General features: G+C 42.2%; 1 protein-coding gene across 1 annotated transcript; it reads right to left on the reverse strand.

Moving 5' to 3' along the window:
• Window positions 1-1,788: 1,788 nt before the first annotated feature.
• On the reverse strand, window positions 1,789-24,357 carry meox1 (mesenchyme homeobox 1). Its single transcript, XM_070864389.1, has 3 exons — window positions 23,693-24,357; window positions 10,083-10,255; window positions 1,789-2,427 (listed from the first exon to the last, which is right to left on the reverse strand). Exons 1-3 carry the CDS (start codon window positions 24,189-24,191, stop codon window positions 2,233-2,235), a joined length of 867 nt encoding a protein of 288 aa, XP_070720490.1. The 5' UTR covers window positions 24,192-24,357; the 3' UTR covers window positions 1,789-2,232.
• Window positions 24,358-25,200: the final 843 nt, after the last annotated feature.

Below are 25,200 nucleotides of genomic sequence, written 5' to 3' on the forward strand. Positions count from 1 at the left end.
CTAGTAAGACCGCATCTGGAGTACTGTGTACAGTTTTGGTCTCCTTACCTAAGGAAGGATATACTTGCCATAGAGGGAGTGCAACAAAGGTTCACCAGACTGATTCCTGGGATGGGAGGATTGTCCTATGAGGAGAGATTGAGACTAGGCCTATATTCTCCAGAGTTTAGAAGAATGAGAGGTAATCTCATTGAAACATACAAAATTCTTACAGGGCTTGACAGGGTAGATGCAGGGAGGATGTCTCCCCTGGCTGGAGAGTCTAGAACCAGGGGTCACAATCTCAGAATAAGAGGTCGGCCATTGAGGACTGAGATGAGGAGAAATTTCTTCACTCGGAGGGTGGTGAATCTTTGGAAGTCTCTACCCCAGAGGAGATCGATAGATTTTTGAATATTAAAGGAATCAAGGGATATGGGGAGTTGAGGTAGATCAGCCATGATCTTGTTGAATGGCGGAACAGGTGCAAGGGGCCGAATGGCCTACTCCTGCTCCTAATTCTTATGTGCTTATGTTCTTATGATAGCTCTTTCAAAGAGCCTGCACAGGCACGATAGGTCGAATGTCCTCTTTCTATGCTCTATGATATTCAGGGCGATTTTAATCCAACTCGCTCAGCAGAAATTTAGGGGATGGGCAGTTAAAATTGCCTTGGCTTTTACCTGTCCGAAAGTCGCCATCATCGCAACATCTGGAATTTTAACCTGCTCTCCTAAGCAGGCAGTCAGGACACGCGCTGGAGCCAACAGCGTCCTTCTTTACATATGCATGTTGCAGCCCGATGACATAATTGATACCAGACTGTAATTTTAACTCAGGCCTGAGCGAGGAATCCACCTGGAGTTAAAATCAGGGCCAAGAGTCTCCTTTTTGACAACTGTAAAGGCCTTTAATGATATGAACTTCATCAAGCTTAGCTCACTTCCTTCTTTGACCAAAACATTTCTTGGATTGGCCCTAAATTGGCAGACTCACTGAGAAAGGTCACAAGGGTCAGAAATGAAAATATCACAGTACATGGGATCTCCTCATATTGGAATTAAGGCAGATACCCGAGCCAGTTGTTTTACCCTAAATCTAATCTATGCTGTATGTGAATTGAAAGTGCTCGATACTTTAGGTTCCAAAGTGACAAGTTGATAAATATTTGAAGTAGAGGATGATACTGGGCCTTGGGGAGAGAGCAGCGTAATGGTGTTAGTTTTGGATTGCTCTAGCAAAGAGCTGGCACAGACACAATGGGCTGAGTGGCCTCCAGCTGTGCTGTAAGCGTCTATAAACTTCTGTAAAGTGTCAGCTGTTATCACCGGTGTCCTGGCCATTATTTATCCCTCAATCAAACATCACTAAAACAGATTATTTGGTCATTATCACATTGCTGTTTGTGGGAGCTTGTTGTGTGCAAATTGGCTGTCGCGTTTCCCACATTACAACAGTGACTGCACTTCTCAGTACTTCATTGGCTGTAAAGCGCTTTGGGGCATCGGGTGATCTTGAAAGGCGCTATAGAAATGCAAGTCTATCTTTCTTATTAGTTCTAAATTAATTGAGAGATGTTACATTCCTCTCTCCATCATTTAAACAATAAACATGAACCCATAAATTAATTCCTGCCTTTGCTAAAGTAGGAACTTCATATAAAGACATTAAAGCAACTGTACACCATGATTTGACATCTCTCATCTTGATGAATTTAAAAATGCCACCCAAAAATAAATCCCTTGGAAATATGTGTGTTATAAATCATTTTGACAAAGATTTAATGATATAAAATGATTATTTAACATATTGCATTTTACTGAATCAGTTTATTTTACATACGCCTAATATATGTTGGAACAATTGCTACTACAGACAAACTATCCACTCATGGCTTTACCTCCATAAATCTATATGTTGTTATTTAATTTATTGTGGCATGAACCGATGTCTTTTGCATTATTTATACAACAAACCTGCAAGCTAATTTTTCTTAAAAATTACATGATTAATGGTACAATAGATTTCCAGTTCTGATTCTGATCCCTCTTTGGTATATTACAGAAATGAAATGTTCATGGTCAACAACCACCTAATTTGGGCTTCAAGGCTGGATGAGTCCAAGTCGATGTTTCGAAATGTTCAAATTTTCATTCATGGTTGAACGAGTTGACACCTGATATTAAATATGTGATGTCCCCCAACTGAAGCGCACTTTATAGAGTCTGAACCCAACGGACATGGCCAATGGATTTATCTAATACTGTCCTGCATTGTTTCCTTATTGTCCAATAAGCCCTCCATGTGGCTCTTTCCATCTGCATTCCTGAGATTTGAGTCAGGAGTCACGCAGTCCACATCATCTGGTTCTTGACTCTGTGGCGAAATGGGTTGTCCACCTTTGACACGTTTCCACTTCATTCTTCGGTTCTGGAACCAGACCTTTACCTACAAGAATAAAGAACAGGAAATTACAGCCCAGTAGCAAAATAGTAAGGGCGCTGGAATCCAAAACAAAAACAGAAAATGCTGGAAATACTCAGCAGGCCAGGCAGCATCCGTGATGAGAGAAACAGAGTTAACGTTTCGGGTCTGAGATCCTGCATCAGAACTGGGAAAGTTAGAGATGTAACAGGCTTTAAGCAGGTGCAAAGGAAGGGGAGGAAAGAAGAAAAGGGACAGTATGTGATAGGGTAGAAGGCAGGAGAGATTAAATGTTGCACATGGGGATGGCAGAATTATCAACAGCTGCCACCTGAAAAAATAGCAGAGGTTATGGTCTGAAATTGTTGAACGTGATGTTGAGTCCAGAAGGCTGTAAAGTGCCTAATTGTAAGATGAGGTGTTGTTCCTCGAGCTTGCATCGAGCTTCATTGGAACAGTGGAGGAGGCGGAGGGCGGAGAGATCATAGTGAGACTGCAGTGGAGAATTAAAGTGACAGGCAACTGGAAGCTCAGGGTCACACTTGCGGACTGAACGCAGGTGTTGCGCAAAGCGGTCATCCAAACTGCGTTTGGTCTCTCCAATGTAGAGGAGACTGCATCGTGAGCAGTGAATACAGTATACTAAATTGCAAGAAGTACAAGTAAATCACCTGTTTCAGCTGGAAGGAGGATTTGGGGCCCTGGATGGTGGGAAAAGGGCAGGTGTTGCATCTCCTGCACTTGCACGGGAAGGTGCCATGGGAAGGAGAGGGGGTGCTGGGGGTGATTGAGGAGTTGATCAGGGTGTCGCGGAGGAAGTGGTCCCTTCGCAATGCTGAAAGGGGAGGGGAGGGGAAGACGTGTTTGGTGGTGGGATCACGCTGGAGGTGGCAGGAATGGCGGAGGATGATCCGTTGAATGTGGGGGTTGTTGGGGGTGAAAGGTGAGGACTAGATGAACCCTATCGTGGTTCTGGGAGGGAGGAAATTACAGCTGATATGTCCTCCCTCTCCCTCCTCCCAAATATCAACTCATCAATTCCATGCCTAATTCCTCTGGTCAAAACACTGGCCAACCAATGAGGTAACTGCTCCCTATCTGATCTGATTTATAAGCTGAACCATTGGCGAGTAAGTTACTGCCATAAAGTTCAAAAAAATATAATGGCCACAATGAAAGAGAGATTCAATCAGGATCCATGTTCTCAAAATGTCTTATTTTAATGACTTTTTTTTCCCCACCATTTTTTGAACCTCCCCTCCATGAAGGGATGAATTATCACAGGGCCACAGATCCACAGGCGCTGGTCAAGCTACGGTAGTTACTCTGTTGGCCATAATTCATATGTGCGTCGTGACAGTAAATGTCAGTCGTCTGTTCAACCTTAAGAGCATCACAGTCAAACATGATCAGCCCTCAACCAATGTCCACATATGCTCACTTCCAGCGGAGGGTAAATAGACAGGGATCAGAAGTAGGGACACTGGCTGATTTCTCTCCCTCTCAAATCCAGGAGTTCTCATGCCAATTGTAGTGCCTCTACCGGTGGTCTTGCTGGCAACAGCTAATGCAACAACGATCGAATTTGACACCTTCCTGTTCTGCATGGTTCAAATACTCACGCTCCTGATCTTTGGCCAACCGATGTAGAGGGATTGAGGAGGGGGGGGGGGGGCGGGGGGAGAGTGTGGGTGTAGCGAAGGACCTCCTCCTGTGTCTGCTCCTGGGCCTGGCCAAGGTGGCCCATCTACAGGTCAAGATTGGACATGGCCCGTGGGTCGCTCTGGCTTGTGGTCTTTTTCATGTCCACGTGTCCCTGGAGAAGGAGCACGTGTTGTCAGCCAGTACACTGGAGGCCTCTTCTGACTGGTGGGCACCACAAGCACTAGACTGTGTAGTGTACACCAATGGGACACGGATGGGACTGCACTCGCCTGGTTCCATTCTTACCTATCTAATCGTAGCCAGAGAATCTCCTGCAACAGCTTCTCTTCCCACCTCCGCATCGTTACCTCTGGTATCCCCCAAGGATCAATCTTTAGTCCCCTCCTATTTCTCATCTACATGTTGCCCCTTGGCGACATCATCAGAAAACACAGCGTCAGTTTCCACATGTACGCTCTACCTCACTATCACTTCTCTCGACCCCACCACAGTCTCTAAATTGTCAGACTGCTTGTCCGACATCCAGTTCCGGATGAGCAAAAATTTTCTTCAATTGAATATTGGGAAGACCCAAGCCATTGTTTTTGGACCCCACCACAAACTCTGATCCCTAGCTACTGACTCTATCCCTCTCCCCAACTTCCACCTGAGGCTGAACCACACTGCTCGCAACCTTGGTGTCATATTTGACCCTGAAATGAGTTTTCGACCACATATCCGCAGCATAACTAAGACCACCTATTTCTACCTCCGTAACATGGCCTGTCTCCACCCTTGACTCAGCTCTTCCACTGCTGAAGCCCTCATCCATTCCTTTGTTACCTTTAGATTGGACTATTCCAACGTACTCCTGGCTGCCCTCTCACATTCTACTCTATGTAAACTAAAGGTGATCCAAAACTCGACTGCCCGTAACTCACACCAAATCCCGCTTACCCATCACCCCTGTGCTCGCTGACTTGTACTCCCGGTTAAGCAACGCTTGGATTTCAAAATTCTCATCCTTGTTTTCAAATTCCTCCATGGCCTCGCCCCTCCCTATCTCTGTAATCCCCTCCAGCACCCCCACCCCCCGAGATGTCTGCGCTCCTCTAATTCTGCCCTCTTGAGCATCCCTGATTATAATCGTTCAACCATTGCTGGCCGTGCCTTCTGTTGCCTTTGCCTGAGCTCTGGAATTCCCTGTTTAAACCTCTCCACCTCTTTTTCCTCCTTTCAGGTGCTCCTTAAAATCTACCTCTTTGACCAAGCTATTGGTTACCTGCGCTAATTTCTCCTTATGCGGCTCAGTGTCGATTTTTAAAATCTCATAATACTCCTGTGAAGCACCTTGGGACGTTTTACTACGTTAAGGGCGCTATATAAATATAAATTGTTGTTGTTGATAATAATATTATTTAAGTTTATGATTCCTTTTTTGTTATGGTTTAGTTCTTTATTAGTTGTGCCCCTCCTAAAAAGGGGACACTTTTGCTTGGTGACACTGGGGCAACCTTATTTAAAAAATGTACTCAGTCAATACTTTTTCTGTGCCATTCTAAACATTTTCAGCCAATTTGCCTGTAAAAGAGGCAGGGCCAGGGGTGTTACGCTTGTAAGCATCATGCTTAGGAGTGTGGACAAAATGATAATACGCACTACATTCCAATTTAATGACAGATCCGTGGAATATTTCAAATATTACTTCATATTTTGAAAACCAAAGCAGTGTCTTCCTGCATTACTAAATAAAGAAATGCAGATTCGCTGGTTGTGTTAACCCTTTTAACCACGGGGACACACTCCACCAAACAGATGATCACCATCAAACTGCAGTTTCAAATCAATTCGGAATTTAACGGGTTAATTCTTACCTCCGTTAATATACAGGGACGACAAACCACTGGAACAACAAATGCCACAACTAGCAACTTAAGGGCTCGTACAGTGATTAATCTGTAGATTGTACAATACCGCATTTATACAACCAAATTCCTATTCCATGAATAACCAGTTTTCCACAAAACTGTACTCACTTACCAGAAATACATGGAATTCGGATGGAAGTGTTGCTGCTGAGGCTTCCCGTAGCCAGCTTGCTGTTGGAAAGGTTTAGCGCAGTACCTTTTTAAGTTGTTGCGCTTGCAAACAATCAAGCCAGCAGCCAAGTAAAAGTGGCACTGTAGGCATGGAGCAAAGTGAGGGGGGAAAATAGGCTCAAATAACAGGAATTCGCACCTACAGGAATAAACAGAGCCAGTGTAAACAGGAAACTGTTCCGACTCTCCAGCTTCAGCTCATTCAACAGAAGTATGGATTTGTCAGCTATTCAGAACAAATAGACGTTCATATTTTTGCCAACAGATCACGTGCTTCTAATTTAGAAATTGCAAGTGAGGTTTAAATTTCTGGCTTCTTCAAAATGTTTCCTGTCTTCTGTTTTATTTTGCTGTGCTTTCAAAGAAGAATTATTACCCTGAAATCTTACAGAAAGCCTCCCTTGCTTTTGGAAGGTTCCCAACTGTTGCCACTCACTCACAACTTGGAGAACATTTTTTTTTAAATGCTTGCGATTCATGAGGGATATTTAAGTGTAGCTTTCCAAAAGATTCAGTGTGAATCTTGGACATTAAAGAGCAAAAGCGAGTAGCAGAAATCCCAAAGTGTATCTCAGGCTTTAGTAATGCTATTCCCAGTAATTGTATGCGATGAGTCAAAAACATTCCCCCCTGTCAAAAAATATATTTTGTTCTTGATTTCTCTGATGAGTAACTGTTCCCTTTATTTTCACTCATCAAAATAGTAGCAATTCCCCTTTACATCAGGTTTCTACATTGCGGACAGAACTTTTAACTCTCAGAATCCGCCTCCGTAACAGAAAAGAATTTGGATCTCCAAATCCATGTTTTTTTTTCCCTTTCTCCAATCGTGGTATGTTGTAACTCACCCATACCGAGCTGTTCCCATTCAAGCGATTTAACTACAAGTCGCAACCAGCGTTTAAAATAAAATAGCAATTGCTCTTAAAATGGGCAGAAGATTACAGCCTGTTTTAGGAGGAATCAATTGTAACCAGATGCCACTCAAGTGAGGCACGGCAGGTTGTGCTGTTTTAGCACTTTGGCTGCTGCGTATTGTTGGGGGCAAATGAATATTTGGATGCAAATGTTCTCCACAAATGTTGCTTTTCAATAAAAACAAATGTCTATCACTTTATTTCCTCAAACAAAAATAGTCTTGCATTTCTTTTGGCATTCTGTGTGCATTTATTTCTTACTGCTGGCGCGCTGAGAGATATTCTTTGTATTTGCCCCTCTCGTTGCCCTGTTCTCTGATGAGGGTCTTGTGTTGAAGCCTCTGCCTGAGCCATAATCAGCTGCTCAATGGAGTGTGAGAGCAGCAAAGATAGATAAACTCAGCCTCCACCGTTATATTTACTGCGGATGCTGGAATCTGAAATTAAAAAAAACAGAAAATGCTGGAAATCTCAGCGGGTCAGGCAGCATCTGTGGAGAGAAAAACAGAGTCAACGTTTCCGGTCGTTGACTCTTTGTCATTGACCGGAAACGTTAACTCTGCTTCTCTGCTCAGATGCTGCCTGGCCCACTGAGATTTCCAGCATTTTCTGTTTGTACTCCAAGTTATATTGTCTGCCGGTTCTCATTGTCTAGGTTTACACATGAAGAATAGACAGTTGGGTAAAATACTGGTCTGGGGCAGGGGGGGTGATGGGAGATGGATAAACTGGTGCCTGTAGAACAGTAACCCAGCAACAGTCAACACCACCTTCAGACGGGATGAGGAGAAAATTGGAAAATACAAAATCCCACTCTTTCACAAGTGTCTCCTCATAACTTTTCCAGGGGGGAGAGTTCTTCAAAGTGCCAGGTGTAGCAGGATTGTAAACATGCCGATCCATGTGATCAGCATCTCGCTTGTGCACAAATGGAGGACAAGTTTTTTTCAATTCCCCATTTTCTTAAACCAAAACAGTTGTCTTCAATCTACTCCCAATTTCAGTACTTCTCAGGTTATACTTGGGCAAACCCTGGTGCTGTTTCAAGGAATGCAGTTTTGCACTTGAAAAATTTCCATTGCAAATCCTCAACATGAAGCCCAAAAATAACAACATTTGACAACCGCATGGTTACTGGGTCAAACTCCCACATTGCTTGCGGTTCTCATACCCATCATGCCTGTATGAGAGAGATATGATAGCTCAGTGTGTAGAATACACCATTTCAGCTCAAGGACTTGCATTTGAATTTGACTCTGAACTGAAAAGACGCCAATCTCCTTTCGCTCTTGGCTATAAGGATTCTATACAACATGAATTAAGACAGTCTCGATCAAGGTCTTTGTGGACATGGGCGTGCAGTATGGAGCTCATAATTCAACACCAATTGGCAGCCTTACTCAGACATGGCTGGTGTGAGGTAAGGAAATGCCACACTAGCACAGTGTTCTGCTCCCCAGCACTTCCATTCCTCACTTTGATCAACACAAAATTGACCCAGATGTAATTTGTGAGCGTAGCACGAACAGGTTCCAATGTGCTGTGTCAGGGAATGTAGAATGCCGGCTTGTGCCCATCGTTCCATAGGTGGCACAACCCCAGTCACCTTTACCACCAGAAAGAAATAGAGGCCCCAAGTTTCCACATGATTTGCTCCTGATTTTTAGGAGCAACTGGTGGAGAACGGAGTATCTTAGAAATCGGAATTCTCCACATTTAAGTTTTCTGCAGTTCTAGTCAGTTAGAACAGTTTCACTTTTGAACAGAATTTTTTTTTTCAAAAGGGGGAGTGTCCGGCCACTGACGCCTGATTTGAAAGTTTCCACAGTGAAAACGTACTCCAAACTAACTTAGAATGGAGCAAGTGAAGATTTTTGTAGGCTTGAAAAAACCTTGTCTACACATTAAAAAATCAGGCGCAGGTTACAAATTAGGCGTCGGGAACGAGGTGGGAGGGGGGGGAGGGAGAGGGGGGGGAAGGGACGTCATTACATTCTACAATAAATCCTTAGTTATACTTATACAAATATTATACAAATAAATCCAACCCGAATAAAAATTTATAAGCAAAGAAAAGATTAAATAAACCATGTTCCTACCTGTGTGAAAGTGCTTCAGGCAGGCCTTTCAGGCAGCAGTTTGCCATCGGGACCGACCGACGGCAGGAGGAGGGAGGGAGAAGGCTGCAGGAAGCCTCAGAACTTGAGGCAGCCGTTTGCCGTCGGGACCGACGGACGGCAGGGGGAGAAAGCTGCAAGAAGCCTGAGTGCTGATCATGGAAGGGCAATGTGGTTTTATTAAAAAATGTTAAAAATTGAAAAGCTACAAAGAATTTGAATAGTCTCAAACAAGTGCATGTGTCCCGTTTATCACAGTCTATCTTTAATTACAGAATGCACTCCCTCACACACAGAAATATCAAGAAAATTAAAATACAAGCCTTTGCAAGGGTTCAATAAACAAATTTTCACTTTTTCTGCAGCACTTTTTAAAATGGCCGAGTGCTAATGTTTACTTCACACTGCGCGTGCGCGAACGCTCCAACGCGCACGCGCACGGTTGCCGGCACCAAAAAAACTCACAAATTGTACCCGCCCCCTCCTACTTACAAAATCAGCGCGAGTGGTAGGCTCCGCCCCCTGTGCGCCGCGCCAAGCAGACATCGAGCTGCAAGGCGCTCGAGAATACCGCGTTTTTTTTCAGGCGCCGTTTTCGCCGCGAAAAACGGGCGCCCAGCTCAGCGGGGCGCCTGTTTTGCCGCGTGTGGAAACTTGGGGCCAGAAAGTGGAGGTTTGCTACTTCCCCAGCCAGAGGGAAAACTGGTGCCCGAGTTTCACGTGTATTGCCGCAGTCAGTAACACAATGATTTCAGCAGCAGTGTGAGGGCATGGAGCATGATGGAGGGGTGGGAATCTAAATATGTAGAAAGTAGTCAAAGATAGATTAAAAAAACATGAAGTAAAATGCATCCGCAATTATTAACCAGATGGAACAATACTGGAAGCAGTAAAATATTTACCTGTCTTTCTGTGAGGTCCAGGTTAACTGCTATCTCGTATCGCCTCAGTCGGGTCAGATAATTATGATGGGCAAATTCAGCCTCTAGTTCTCGAATCTGTTCTTTAGTGAACGCTGTCCTTTCTTTCCTGGCCTTGTTGTTAGACTCGGACTTGTAATTCGAATCTTGAGTTTCTGTAACAAGTTATAACAGCATATGATTACAAACGATATCCCTGTTTCCTTGAGTTATGGTGTGTATGGAGAATAATGGGTTGTGTCTTAGCTGGGCTCACGAGGTTGTGGGTTTCAGCTCCTTATCAGTGCTTTAGGTCCGAATGTACGTCGGCACTCCAGTGTAACACCGAGGAAGTGACGCATTGTCAGAGCGGCCATCCTGTTAAAATGAGAGGCCTCAGGGTGTCCTGGTCAACATTTCTCCCTCAATTACTCTTATCGAAAAATAGATTAATTAGTCACTCATCTCGTTGTTGTTTGTAGGATGTTGCTGGCACAGAATGGCTATCACATTTGCTTACACAACAGTCACTTCAGAAACAATGCTTTGCCTGGAATGCTTTGAGACATCGTGATGTGATAAAGTGCTGAATCAATGCAAGAATTATTATTTACAATTGTTGGTTGAGAGTGATTATAAGGTTGTAATCCAACTGTCAGGCTCAAGTGACATCATCGTAAGAAAGAAAGCACATGCATTTATGTAGCGCCTTTCACATCCTTGTCCCAAAGTGCTTTGTGGCCAATTACTTCTTTTTGACATGCAGTCATATAGACAAACGCAGCAGCCAGTTTGTGCACAGTGCGATCCCACAAACAGCAATGCGATAACTGGCAGGTTAAACCATTTGGGTCTTGTTAGTTGAAGGGTAACTATTGGAGGGGACACGGGGAGAACTCCTTGCTCTTCTTCGAATTGTTCCATGGATTTATTTATGTCCACCTCTACAGGCAGACTGGGGTGTTGGTTCAACGTCCCATCCAAAATGACAGCACCACCAACAACGCAGCACTCGGCACCGAAATGATATGCTCAAAGCCTGGAGTGGAGCTTGAGCCGGAGATCTTTTAACTCTGAGTGAGCCAAACTGACACTGCAAAAGCAGATTTATAATGGTTATTCTGAATAATGGAGCCAGCGAATGGGATTGAAATTGCTCCCATTATTAGTTACAATATATACCACAAAGCTTATCCTATTTTGGGACAGTTTGCTTTTCCTAGCACTGAGTGTCATGTCAAATGCTGATGGCCAGTGCTTGTGTCACCGAGCAACGATCTCCATATTGAATGACCCCCCCCCCTCCTCCTCCCACCCCCCCCCCCTCCTCCTCCCACCCCCCCCTCCTCCCACCCCCCGAGATGTCTGCGCTCCTCTAATTCTGTCCTCTTGAACATTTCCGATTATAAATCGCTCAACCATTGGTGGCTGTGCCTTCTGTTTCCCAGAAGCTCTGGAACTCCATCCCTAAACCTCTCTACCTCTCTTTCCTCCTTCAAGGCACTCCTTAAAACCTACAACTTTGACCAAGCTTTTCGTCACTTGCCCTAATTTCTCCTTATGGGGCTCGGTGTCAAATTTCTTGTCTCATAATACTCCTGTGAAGCACCTTGAGACGTTTCACTACATTAAAGGCGCTAAATAAATACTTGTTGTTGTTGCTTATAATCAGCTGATGACAACATGGGACTAGTTTATGGATTATTTTGGCAAAGAGCCAGCACACAATGATGGGCTGAATGACCTCCCTCTGAGGTGTAAACATCTGTGGTTTTGGTGATTTGCATTCACTTTGTGCCATTTACAGTGAATGAGCAGATGGTAACAAAATGACAGTGGTGTAAAAGTTCAGACTGCACCAACTGAAACAAAATAGCAAAGCCATTCTCATTATATGCAAGATAAAAACAGAAAAAGAGCCTACATTTATATGGTGCCTCCATATACTTAGGATATCCCAAAGTACTTCACAGTCAACTAGTTACTTTTTTGAAATACTTCAGACAGAACTGATCTGAGGAACATTTCAAGTTGTTGTCTCAATACATTTAAAAAAATAATTTCACTCTTTCTACCAGCTACAAAATCCTACCCGGATTTCCTAATCCTAGAGCAATCCCTGCATCATCTGAAATACAAGGTCGAAGGCAGTCTCTGTTTCCTAACTTTCTTCCTTCTGAATCATGGTGGGATACAGTTCCATGGGCACCAGTAGCCCTGTAGTATCTCACTTCAGTGGCCATTTGACTATAGACTGTTGTTGTCCTTATCTGAGGTCTACACATATTCACCTTTCAGCAGGATCACCAGTTGCTGGATGATTCTCCCCTTGCCCCAGTCCAAGAGTGCTGAGCCCAATTATTGTATCCCCACCCCCACCCACTGCCTCAACTTAGATCCGCTCATTAAACACAGTTCGGGAACCAAACCGGAGACTTTTCTGAGCTGTAACGGTCAGAAACAAATTGGGTGGTGTTAGCCTAGCCTCAGTAGTAGCACTCTCACCTCTGATTCAGAAGTTTATGGGCTCAAGTGCAACTCCAGAGACTTGAGCACAAAATCTAGGCTGCCACTCCAGTGCACTGCTGAGGGAGTGCTGCACTGCCAGAGGTGCCATCTTTAAAACGAGGTCCCATCTGGCCTCGTAGGAGGACGTACGAGATCCCATGACATTACTTAAAGAAGTGCAGGGGCATTCTCCCCGGTGTCCTCCACGAACATCACAAAAGATTATTTGGTCATTATCTCATGGCTGTTTGCGGGGCCTTGCTGTGTGCAAACTGGCTGCTGCATTTCCTACATTGCAACAGGTGACTACACTTTAAAAAATGCTTCATTGGTTGTAAAGTGCTTCTGGGCCTCCCGAGATCGTGAAAGGCAATATATAAATGCCAGCTCTTGCTTTCTAGGTGAAACTTGCTTATAAACCCATTGAGGGAGCCATTTCCAAATTGAATAGCTGAAGATATATAAATCGGCTTGGTTCTAAATACTTGTTGTACCTCTCCAGTCCGGGACTCTCTAATCCGGAAACATCCGTGGTTCGGCATCAGTCCCGGCGTGGATGGCGTCCCGTTTACCGCGCTTCCTGGCTCTCAGTGTTCCGTGAGGTAAGCGGGCCGGGCGAGGAAAGAGAAGGGCAGGCGGCTGACTGAGGTGCCAACGCTGGGCCTGAGGGAGAGGAGGGTTTAACAAAAAAAAAAGAGCACCAAACCAGCAGGGAGAGCGCTAGGCCAGAGTTGCGCAACCTGAGCCAGAGAGTGGCGGAGGCGTTCAGGAGCTTGGGCGCTGTCATCAGGTACCGGGAAGCCTAGGCTTGGTGTGACCTCCCGTGGTTCAGAAAACTCTCTCTTTCGGCACCGGTCAGGTCCCGAGGGTGCTGGACCAGAGAGGTCCAACTTGTACTGAAATCTATGGAGCAGTGCATCTTTTAAGGCATAGCTTTTTTGAGTAGCAACTATGAGCCAGTGTCGACAATGAGGAGCAAACCACATAGTAGTACATTGTACAGAGTTTGTGGAAGAATGGCAACAATTAGGAAAGGCATATGTGTCCAGAAGGTGTAAAAACAATAGACATGTAATGTCAAACGTAGCGACAAAGTAATTTGTCTTAATTGCAATTACCTCAACCATGACAGAATTCCAAATGCCATCTGCTTTTAAAAGAATCATGCTATTTCCTCCATCAATCCTTTCTGAATCCACAATCCAAGTTGAATTTCCCCACCACAAATATAAACAGAACTAAATTGGCTCCAACACACTGAACCATCAATAAACCGAATCACTGACTCGCTGAAGGGGAAATGCACCTTTGATGCTCGCAAGAGATTTCATTGCAGGGTTAGAGGAACCCTGATTGCAACAATATTGATTTGCCAAGCTCAGTGCAGAGTGAAAGCCAGGCTTCATCCTGAAACAGTCAGCTGTGGCTCAGTGGGCAGCACTCCCACCTCTGAGTTAAAGGTTGTGGGTTCAAGGCCCACTCCAGAGACTTGAGCACATAAATCTAGGCTGACACTCCAGTGCAGTGCTGAGGGAGTGTTGCAATGTCGGAGGTGCCGTCTTTCAGATGAGACATTAAACCGAGGCCCTGTCTGTGCTCTCAGGTGGACGTAAAAGATCCCATGGCACTATTTCAAATTAAGAGCAGCGGAGTTATCCCCGGTGTCCTGGCCAATATTTATCCCTCAAATCAACATAACAAAAACAGATTATCTGGTCATTATTTAATTGCTGTTTGAGGGACCTTGCTGTGTGCAAATTGGCTGCCGTATTTCCTACATTACAACAGTGACGTCACTTCAAAAGTACTCCATTGGCTCTAAAGTGCTCTGGGACATCCGGTGGTTGTGAACGGCGCTATGTAAATGCAAGTCTTTCTTTCTTTGAAGTGGAACAAGGAGAACTGGACAGATGCATCTTTTTGCTGGTATGCACTTCATTATTGGCCTGCTCAAAACATTACTGGCTGAGAGGGAAGCAGGCCAGACTCCTGCCCTCTCAACTACAGATGGTGCACGGATTAGGAGCGCCGATGGAACCGAGAAATAGCCTCAGGGGGGAAAACATACTTTAAAAAAAACTCAAACTTTAAGGATTCTGACGACTTACATTTTTTTGTAAAGCGAAGTTGCCACAGCATCTTACAGCAGTTTATCTTTGTAGGGACAACGATTTCACTGCAGTAAAATGGAAGTAATTATGTCAATGTTACCGTATTCAGACAGAAAACATTTTTTTACCCCGTGCTGAAATTTTCATTTCATCTTTCAGTTTATTAAATATACAGGATTTTTTCCACTGGTTTCTGCCTTCGTATCATTTAAATTGTTATACAGGCAGCAGGTAAGAAGTGCAACTTCCTCCAGGATGTTTAGTATTTAAATGCAGTGTAATCTTACATTCTAAAGCAAGTAGCAAACACGAAAGAGCCATTCAGTCCATCAGGCCTGTTCCTCCCACACACTATAACCAAAAAATAATTCTGCTACACTGGCTGTTGTTTTACTTGTCTGGAGATTACTAGCAGCGATGTTACCATGCATACGTATCCAATTCCTCTCGGTTATGTTTTTAATTTTTATGCTAATCAAAGTGAGGGCTATTAGTGCTTGGATATGGAACACGTTCCATTGAATGTCAGCATCAAGCACTTCCCGGTGAGGTACAGCACCACCAAAAACCATTGTGAGAGCATCACCAGCACAAGGACTGCAGCTGTTCAAGAAGGAGGCCCACCACCTTCTCAGAACAACTAGGTGATGGCAATAAATGCATCATTGCCCATATACCAGAAGCAAATGAAATAAAAAGATGCAGAGTATAGCTCCCGCTACTTTACCCCAACCCTTCTCTATGCCAACAACATATCTCAGCCCCCAACCCCAACTTCAAACGACACACTATTCTGCACCAATGGGACAATCTTTCCTCATAAGCCGCCCTGTTGTCTCTCTGAGTGGCATTTCCAATTAGTGCCAACTTTTGTGTTGTAGGCCCGTGTATTAGGAACTGGACAGAGTCTGCCCAAACCTATTTCAGAGAAGACTCTTACAGCCAGCAAACAGATGCTTCTTTCATCCTATTAGGATCAGCTGGATTTGAACCCAAGTCCCAGAGGGAAAAGATAAGTGACTGATCGACTGTGCTGTTCAATTCCCTCTCTGTTATTCTAATATAAGTGTTGACCAATAAATGTGTTAGTGTCTCCATTAAAACAGCAGAGAGAAGAATTTGGTGTAAATACGTTAAACTTTTATACGAAAACAAAGGCAAGTCAATTCCAAGACTGTGGAAGGAAAGATGGTTTCTACAATGTGCATTGTTTCCTCAACTGCTTTTCACTCTTTCAGATGCACTCAGTACGTTTATGAAAAAAAAGCAATGTTTTACCAATAGATCTCTGTGTAATGATGTATCAATCACGCTTTGAAAATAAAAGGAAAAAATAGTGTGCAGTAAAAATTTGCAATGTAGCAGATGTACATCTGTCCTGATGACTAACATGGCATTTTCTAAGTGGAATTTTCAAAGCAGGAAATTCTTGGCTATTCCAGGACTCTAGCCGGTCAATAAACTCCCCAACATATCATGATTGTGACATTTTTACCATAGGCTTGATTACAAGAAGTTAATGTGTAACAAGTTACTCACTGGGAGTGACTGTCAGCCATTCACATTAGTTTAAAACTATGTCCTACTCTGACGTGTGTCGTCTTTGCTCCATATGTTTAAATAGTTTGTAATCTGCCTCAGTTCTGTGGATCCTAAAGTTCCCTCCTCACCGTTCCTCAATGTTTCAGTTCAATGAGTGCGCCCCATGAGCTCACATTCTTACTGCAGTACTAGCACAGGGGGAACGAAAGCAATAAAGAATGACTCCAACTGCAAAAGATAGCAGGTCTGAAATTAGTCTCGGTTGTTAGCACAAAAGGGGTGAAACGGAATCGACGGCCTATTTTACCCCCATCCCCACTTTCTTTTGATTTTGACTTTAATGAAAGTGAAGATTGGGTGGGTGTAAAACGGACTGCTGATTTGCTATCATCCATTTTGTACTATCGCCCAATGCTAATTTTACTCCCAAGACATCAAAAGGCAACCTTCAAACTACACGAGTAAAATGCAACTTTTACATAATTACAATGCAACAATTAGAATAACTTAACTGCACAATACACAAACTTTCTAACACTACAGTTTGTGATTCACATTTCAGAGAATCATAGAAACTTGCAGCATAAAAGGAAGCCATTTGCCCATTGTGTCTAAGATGACTATTTGAAACAGCAGTCGTGCTTAGTCACACAACCACTTTGTGTCTGTAACCCTGCAAGTCCCTCATGCTCAAGGACCTGTCCAACTCCTGCTTTAAATTATGTCTGGAATCAGCTTCCACCACCTTTTCAGGTCGAGCGTTCAAGACCCCGGCAACTCTGAATGAAAGAAAATTCTCCTCATCTCCCCTCTAGATCTTTTGCCATTGGTTTTAAATCCATGACCTCTGATTATTGACCCACTCAATGTATAATTTAAAGAAAATAGAGGGAATTTCAGGAGCACTCAAACAGATTCTGTAAGAATACATCTGGGCAAAATGCATTTTCATTTTCAACTGTAAAAATGAAATACCATTGCCTGTGGATTGGTGTATCAGTGGGTTAGCACAACGTTCTTCCATCTCTGGGACAGAGGTTTAATTTCAACAGATACTGGAAAGCTGGAAGTCCCTTTTTGCAGGCTGTGGTTTCCAAGGATAAAATTATACAGTCTTCAGCATTAATTAAGATGAAATTATTATCACTAAGAGATTATACACAGATGACTCAATTTGGAACTGGAAAAATTCACACTGGTGCAGTTGGGGCTTCTCCCCTGAAGCTGTGTTTACATAGAAATTACAATTCAGAAACAAGCCATTCAGCCAAACCAGTGTGTGTTGATGTTTATCTTCCACATGAGCCCACTCTGTTCCCATTTCCCTTTATTCCCAATTTTTCAAACACCTACCGAACCTATTCTTAAAATGTTGCCATAGTCATTAGTTCAATCATAAACTCTGGTCGTGCATTCCAGCCTCACCCAACTTACTGTATTTTTTAAAAAGTTTCTCTAACTCACTGTCCTAATTCTTAAATATAATCTTGTACCTCAATCTCGACCCCTTGGTCACTGGAAACAATCTGTTTCTATATACTCTGTCCCATCCCTTCATAATTTTAAACACCTCAAATCACCCCTAATATCCCCTCTGTTCGAACAAAAACAGCACGAATTTTCAAGTCTTTCTTTGTATTTGTATTTTCTCATACCAAGCAGCATCCTTGTGAAGCCATGCTGGTTTTTTTCCTATTGCCTCAATGTCTTCCCTATAGTGTGGAGTCCAAAACTGCACTCAGTACTATAACTGTGCTCTTATTAAGGGTGAACATAAGAACATAAGAAATAGGAGCAGGAGCACGCCATTTGGCTCCTCGAGCCTGCTCCGCCATTCAATAAGATCATGGCTGATCTGATCGCGGCGTCAACTCCACTTCCCTGCCCTCTCCCCATAACCCTTGACTCCCTTATCATTCAAAAATCTATCTCCGCCTTAAATATATTCAATGACCCAGCACGTCGGGATATATTAAATATTAGCACAAAGAACAGAACCGATATGAAGTGGGCACACCACACTTTATACTCTGCTCACTTGGAAACAGAGGAAATATATATCCCATTATTGGCGCAAATTAGGAGCAGCTTTATTCAGTGTTCAGTCTGTACAGTATCGTCTGTTTAGGCTTCAGTGGAGTCTAAACACCAGCATAGACCAGTTGGGCGGAATGGACGGTTTCTGCGTTGTAAATTCTGTGTAATTCTATCTGACTTGGGAGTACTTCATACAGACACTGGGTGCAGTACAAAAGTGAGCAAATGTTCCATTTCCCAGCCCTGAAGTTTCTCACCTTAATGAAAAAAAGTCATGTTTTTAAAAAAAAAACTTAATTGAGGAAACAAAGAAGACAAAGTGTTGATGTATTGAAGGGCCAGCCTGCAACAATAGCACTTCCTTTGCTCAATCAGCAGCTCCTCTATGAATGCTGGCAGAAAGGGTTTCTCAGTTGTGCTCAGTCAGGAAAGACTCAAATGAATTGATCCATAAATAAAAGGTGATTGTGATTTATTATAACCTTCCCTGCTGGATCACCATGTCGTTGTCAGAACAAGTGCAATAAAAAGTCATAGTTAAGACTTTATACTGCCAAAACCCTAGACGTCTTCAGAATTTAAGCACATACCCTTAAATAAATGAAAAATGATCAATTCTGCGAGACTTCATACAAGTATCATATTCCCAGACAATTTAGTGCTAATGGGGTGTTTTAAATAAAAACAAGCTTTAGCTTACAGGTGTGATGTTAATTAGTAGAAAAGCTCATTATGGCATGTGCGATGTAAAATATCTAAGCTGGATTCTGAAGTGAGATTATTATTTTAAGTCATCTCATAATTGAGAATTTTCACAGTTTTGACTTTCATGTCTTGCGACAATTGCGATATACAAAATTTCTACAGTATGTCCAGGTGGAAGTAAAGCTATAGAGAGAACAGATATTTAACTCTATAAAACGACATAGTCAAAACTCAATAGGCTTATTATAGTGCCGTCATAAGCAGAAAACAATATAACACTCATGGAGTTTACAACTAACTTTGTAGAAATACTTTGCTGATTGATGTGCTTATAATTCTGCCGGTTAGTGGATCCCACCGATACCCTGGTTATTCTTTACTTTTGAGACTGGAACAGCTCCTGAATTTGGTTGTAATCCAGTGCCAAAGACAGACTACAATTGGTTCTGTAGACACCTGAACTGTGCAGTAACCGGAACAAATATAACCTGCGCAATGTTTCGCGCTGTGTGGCTTTTGAACGCGTGCAATTGCATGTTGCATAATTTTCCAGAAACATAGAATGTTGTTGATCCAGTTTGAGTGATCCGCCAACATCGTCAAATTTTCAAGATTAAAAAAAAATAAGGTTAATAAAGCATCTGAATTTTGGAAATAAGACTGCACCAGATTCGAAGTGTAATCAGTGGATAAAAGGAGTACCTACTACAGTATATGTAATAATGCTTAACTTTGAAATATGACAAATCTAACCACACTACCAGTTTTCCAAACATTCCACCTAACTAAGGTCCAATCAAAGTTGGAATAAGGTCGAAACACTTTTATCCAGATGTTGCTTTAAAAAAAAATAAAACCCTTTTATTGTTAATAAGCAGATCGCACTGATTGCCTCAAGACTAGCTAGGCATGTGTTATCCAGTCAATAGGACTAATTGATGTCATAAACCTTGAGCCAAGTTCAAGCTGTTTATAACTAGACCCTAAAATTAATGGACACCTTGTTGGTGTGATATACTCTTTACAATACACCTTGTTTCATTTTGTGTTCAGTTATATCTTTGCAATGATAGCGGTTGCCGTTGTGCACCATATAGTTGATTTATGATAGTATTCACGTAAGGGTATCAATGATACACAGCCAACTGCAGGAAGTTTCTATGTCCAGTATGCATTTTATAACGTATAAATGCAAAATACATAAACGTTATTCAGGAGCAACCAAATTCAGGGACTGTTCCAGTATCAAAATGGAAGAAACACCAGGGTATCAGTGGGATAACGTTATGTATTACTGAATAGGCACCCGGTTTGTTCAAAGGGACATTTGTTCAACGAGAGGGGATGCATGTTCTACAATTATTTGTTTAATGGTAAAAGGAACAGCTTCTTCCCGTGACTGAGCAATAAAAAGCAAAATATACCCCTGCTCTTCATTATTATGGCGACTTTCCTAACGCATGTCACATGCGATGCTGAAAAACGCAAGAGCAAAATACTTAGTAAACAAAGGCGGAAAAAGTCCACTGCTCACTACTTTTAAATATATTTTAAGATTTCCTCTTGTCAGTGTCTTGAGCAAAAATGTACACCAGTTCTTTTTAAAACGCATTTATGATTTTTCTGGAACTACTGTGCTGGTGAAATCTTTACGATGTTGCAGTAAAGCCCTCATGGTTCCCTAGCATAAAATATCACAATAAAATGAAGCAATTTGTGATTAATGAAGGAAATTGTAATCATTGTTATCAATGATAAGATTTGCCAGAATGGGTCTGCTCTGGGCTAATTGTATCGGATATTATAGGTAGATGATTAAAGTAGGCCAAACCAGAATCTGAAAAAAAAGAGGACAAAACAAAATGAACCAAAGTAGCAAACAAAAGACTCAAAAAATGTTACATATAACCAGAGCAGATTAAGATAGCAAGCCAGAGAGAGAGAAATATAGAGAATCAAAATGAAAGAAAAGTAGAAAACTAAGGCGGCAGAAGGTAAAATATAAAATACGTGGAAACACAATTAAGTCACATTTGAGGAATAACTCAATTTTCAGAGTCCCGATTTAAAAAAAATATTTTTCACTGTGAGCAATTACACGGGAGACCCAACTATGCATCCTAAAAACTATAAATAGTCACAGAAATACTACAACCACCAAAACCTATTTGACATTCATGAAAGCACTTCATTCAAATATATTTCTTAAACTTATTTACAATCTAACTACTATATATAAAAATAAAACTATTGCATATGATGAAAGATTATCTAGGGCAATATATTCACAAAGTAACTTGCTTGCATTTAGAAAATCCCTCAAAGTGAAAGTTGTCAAATGTGGGTGTTAGTAATTTTGTAAAAATAAATTTTTCAAAAGAACATTAAAATTAGCAACAACAAAAAACCTAATTTGCAAGTTCTAGAAAAGCGGGCATGAGTCGAGAAGCAAGATACAACAAGAAAACATCTCCGTGTGTCTCTTAAGACATTACAACTTTTCTTCAAATGGAATCAAGTTTACACTCATTTAGATTTTGGAATATCCTCTCTTCTCCAAATCAGACAATTCAGTAAGACTTTTTTTTTACATTTGTTGATGTTCATTTACATTTTCATAAATGATGTTTGGATCAAAAGATTTACAGATACTGCACTGGAGATGTGTTTAGTCCTGCAGTGGTGCTAGCCTTTTAGTATTTTTCATTTAAAGTCATAAATATACTATTCGGTGGGGCCCGATCAATTGCCACAATGTAATTTCATGGTGTTTGTCAATGGCAAGCTGTCTACTCACATGTCTTTTATTTGTTATGGTTCTTATTAACTTACCCTGCTCCCCGATTCAGTACTTAATGTCCATCAGGCTTTTTATTTTGAAAATAAAATGAAATTTGTAGGAGCTGTCAACATTATTCCCACATACGCCCTTCTGTAGTTTCAAATGGCATTTAATTTGCTTTCTTCATTCGAAGCAAGTTCTTTTATATATATTAAACTGTACATTACACACCTGCTTGTATAAAGGTGGCGGTCGCCACTGAGATTTGGGACATGTCTGAAGTGTAAAATGAACACATTTAATACTGCCGTGCTTATAGAATTACTTTTATAGTATCACTTTTCATAAATAAGTGCACTACTACATTCATTCTGTTCTCAATTTTAGGTTTAAGTTCTTTTACACATTAGCACCTGACACTCTTTAAAGCACAAATTAGACTATGATAATGCAAAACATATTGTATTAGATTGTATTAAAGTTTTCGGAATAGTCTATGAACTGATGTGGATTATGCTAAAAAGATCTACACATATTTTTACTACTAATTTAATTAAGATTAGAAATAACTGAAAATATATAGAAAGGTGAATACATCAGAGGGAGTTACAAGATTGTAACCTAATCAGTGGGTTCAATTGATGTCAAAAACTGAGAGCAAAGCTTGAGTAATTTAAGCCAACTGAACTGACCCTGTAATTGACTATTTGGCATCTGTTCAGTTAAATATTTCCATACATGTATTTATTTGATGAAAATTTTGCAGTTTGGGCAAAGATTCTTTTTGCTGTTTTTTTGTAAGTGCTACAAAGTATCAGAAACATCGAGATGTCCTTCCCAGGAAGATCTACAACTTTTGTTTCACATAATTCCTACCACTGCAAAAGAAAGTTGAGGTGTTACACGCATCCTATATGCAGAACTTTATCTAAAGTGGTGAACGGGTTTTGACAACACAATACAAGACATGAATATATATATATAGTTCTGGTAGAACTGGCAACCTCCTGATTCAGGCAATTGGAACCAAACCCCAGTTTTGCTCCTCATTCGGGGCCAGGCAGTCCCGTTGTATCACTGTCAGCAGCGCTTTTTATTCATCCCGGCCACTGAATAGAACAAGATTCGTTGCATTTGCACGAACTAGCCTGGTTCAAGTAGTACAGTCAGGTCAATGTACCTGCAGAGGACCAATTACTGCTCTAACCGCATGAGATCTGGAGCATAACTTTTTGGTACTATTTCATATTTCTACTATTGAACGAAACTTCACATTAGCGGGCATTGAGAAATTGCACTGAAATTAATTTTTATTAAATCTTCTGCAGGCAGATTATTTTCTTCCTGTTCCGTGTTTAGTACAATGACAGGCTGAGAATGTAACTTTTGGACAGGTGAGGAAACAAATGCTTTGAAAGTTTGTTTCTCCCTAGTGCGGTGCTCATCACTTGTGATTTAGGTCAGAACCAGAAAGGTGGCAACTAAATAACTTTAATCGTTTTGTTTTGGGGAGAAAAACACTCAATTTGATACTTTGACTTTCTGGTTACTGCGGGATTGCAACAAGTGCAGTTTCATCCCCTTTAAAATACATTCACCGATTAGCTCTGAACTTGCTGCAAGCGAAATACTTTGGCAACAAACTTCCCCCCCGCCCCCCCCCCCCCCCAGGAACAACCCGGGGTTTAAATTAGAAAAGCACACAACTTAATATATTGTATTTTATTTCGGATTGGAGTTTATTTATATGAATGTTTCATTTCGCTGAACTTATTGCAAGCGAAATACTTTGGCAACAAACTTTCCCCCCCCCCCAGGAACAACTTTAAATTAGAAAAGCACACAACTTAATATATTGTATTTTATTTCGGATTGGAGTGGACTTATCTGAAATGTTTCATTCTGCCGAGTGTTAATGTTGCGCTCACCTAAGACGTCGCGTTTCCTTTTGCTGGCCTTCTTGTCGGTGTCGGAGGCGGCGATGCCCCTGTGGCCGGTGCAATCCCCAGTGCCACCGCCGCACGCCGCCGGCTCCGAGCCGCCCGTTTCGAAATTGGCGGAGCCGGCGGACAAGCACGAGGTTTGTCGCTCCCTCGCCGCCGTCGGCGGAGGAGGCGGTGGCGGTGGCGGCGGCGGCGGAATGTGCCACTCGGAGCGGGGGAAGCGCGGCGGGTGGTGCTCCACGTACAGCCGCTCTTCCCCGGCAAAGCCGTGCGCCGCCGACACCAGGCAGGGCGAGGTGAATTCCGAGTAGCTGCCGGTGAAGTCGGCGGCGGCGGCGGCGTCGGATTTTTTGTAGAAAGAGAAAGGAGACGGGTAATGGTGCAGGCCGGGCACCCCGGCCCCGGAATGTGGATTTCTCATGCAGCCCCAGACGGCAGCCCCGGAATGCGAATTGCGCATGCAGCTGCCTGTGGTCTGATCCATTGACAGGCTGGAAGGTGCTCCCTGCAAGTGGTTTAAATCCCTGGATCTCTGCAGATTGCAGCACCTTTTGTCACTTTAAATCTTCAAGTGGAAGTTTGCAATGATCAGATCCTTCTTTTGTCAATAAATAATGTTTTAAAATAAATGCTCACATGTCTGCAGTCAATGAGGCTGACTCCCTCTGAGTGCTTTGGTGGGAAAAGTAGCACGTTTATAGTGTGTAATGTGATAGGGGCGGGGTTGGGCACCACATGTTGGATTACTCCAACCAAGCAAAACATTGCTGCGATTAATCACCAGCATTACTGTATGCGCAGAAATTTTATATGCACAACTTAATGGCTTTTTCAGACCAAGGACATCACAGACTTTTGAAAGTCAGACAGTATTGTATCTCCTTAAGTTGCAATCTGAGGGAAAAGACAAAAAAACAAACTGAACACATATAACATGATTTACAAATATATCTCAAGTAGTCTTTCTCAAACAATCACATGCAGACTATTTACCGGATGGCAAACACCAGCAACATCAATTTTGGAATAATTCATGTTGCAACTACAATTTTCAGAATGTCTTTAGCCAAATGCATTCAAGGAACGAGTCCCAAAATGCAATCAAAAAGAGGGCAACGTTTTATTAAAAGCACCGTAACGTTGAGATTATTACAATACTTGAACGAGCTCTGGGGCTATAACCTTGTTTAGAGATTCAGATGATGTCATTGACTGGATTGAGCAATGTTTCAGTGGGTTTATGAAGGTCATGTGACCCCGAGTCTCTTATGGGTTGTAAAAGGGCATTGTAAGGAAGTGTTCGTATTTTTATTTTGAGGAGAGAGTTGTGCATCATTTTAATGATGTCAACAGCGATAACTTGCATTTAAATAGCCTCTTTAACACAGAATAATGTCCCAAGGCACTTTACCGACATGCAATCAGCCAAAAATTGACACTGAACCAAAGGGGGGGCCATTAGGAGAGGTGATCAAAAGCTTGGTCAAAGAGCT

The sequence above is a fragment of the Pristiophorus japonicus genome, chromosome 21 (genome assembly GCF_044704955.1).
Source record: "Pristiophorus japonicus isolate sPriJap1 chromosome 21, sPriJap1.hap1, whole genome shotgun sequence".
Classification (NCBI taxonomy): domain Eukaryota; kingdom Metazoa; phylum Chordata; class Chondrichthyes; family Pristiophoridae; genus Pristiophorus; species Pristiophorus japonicus.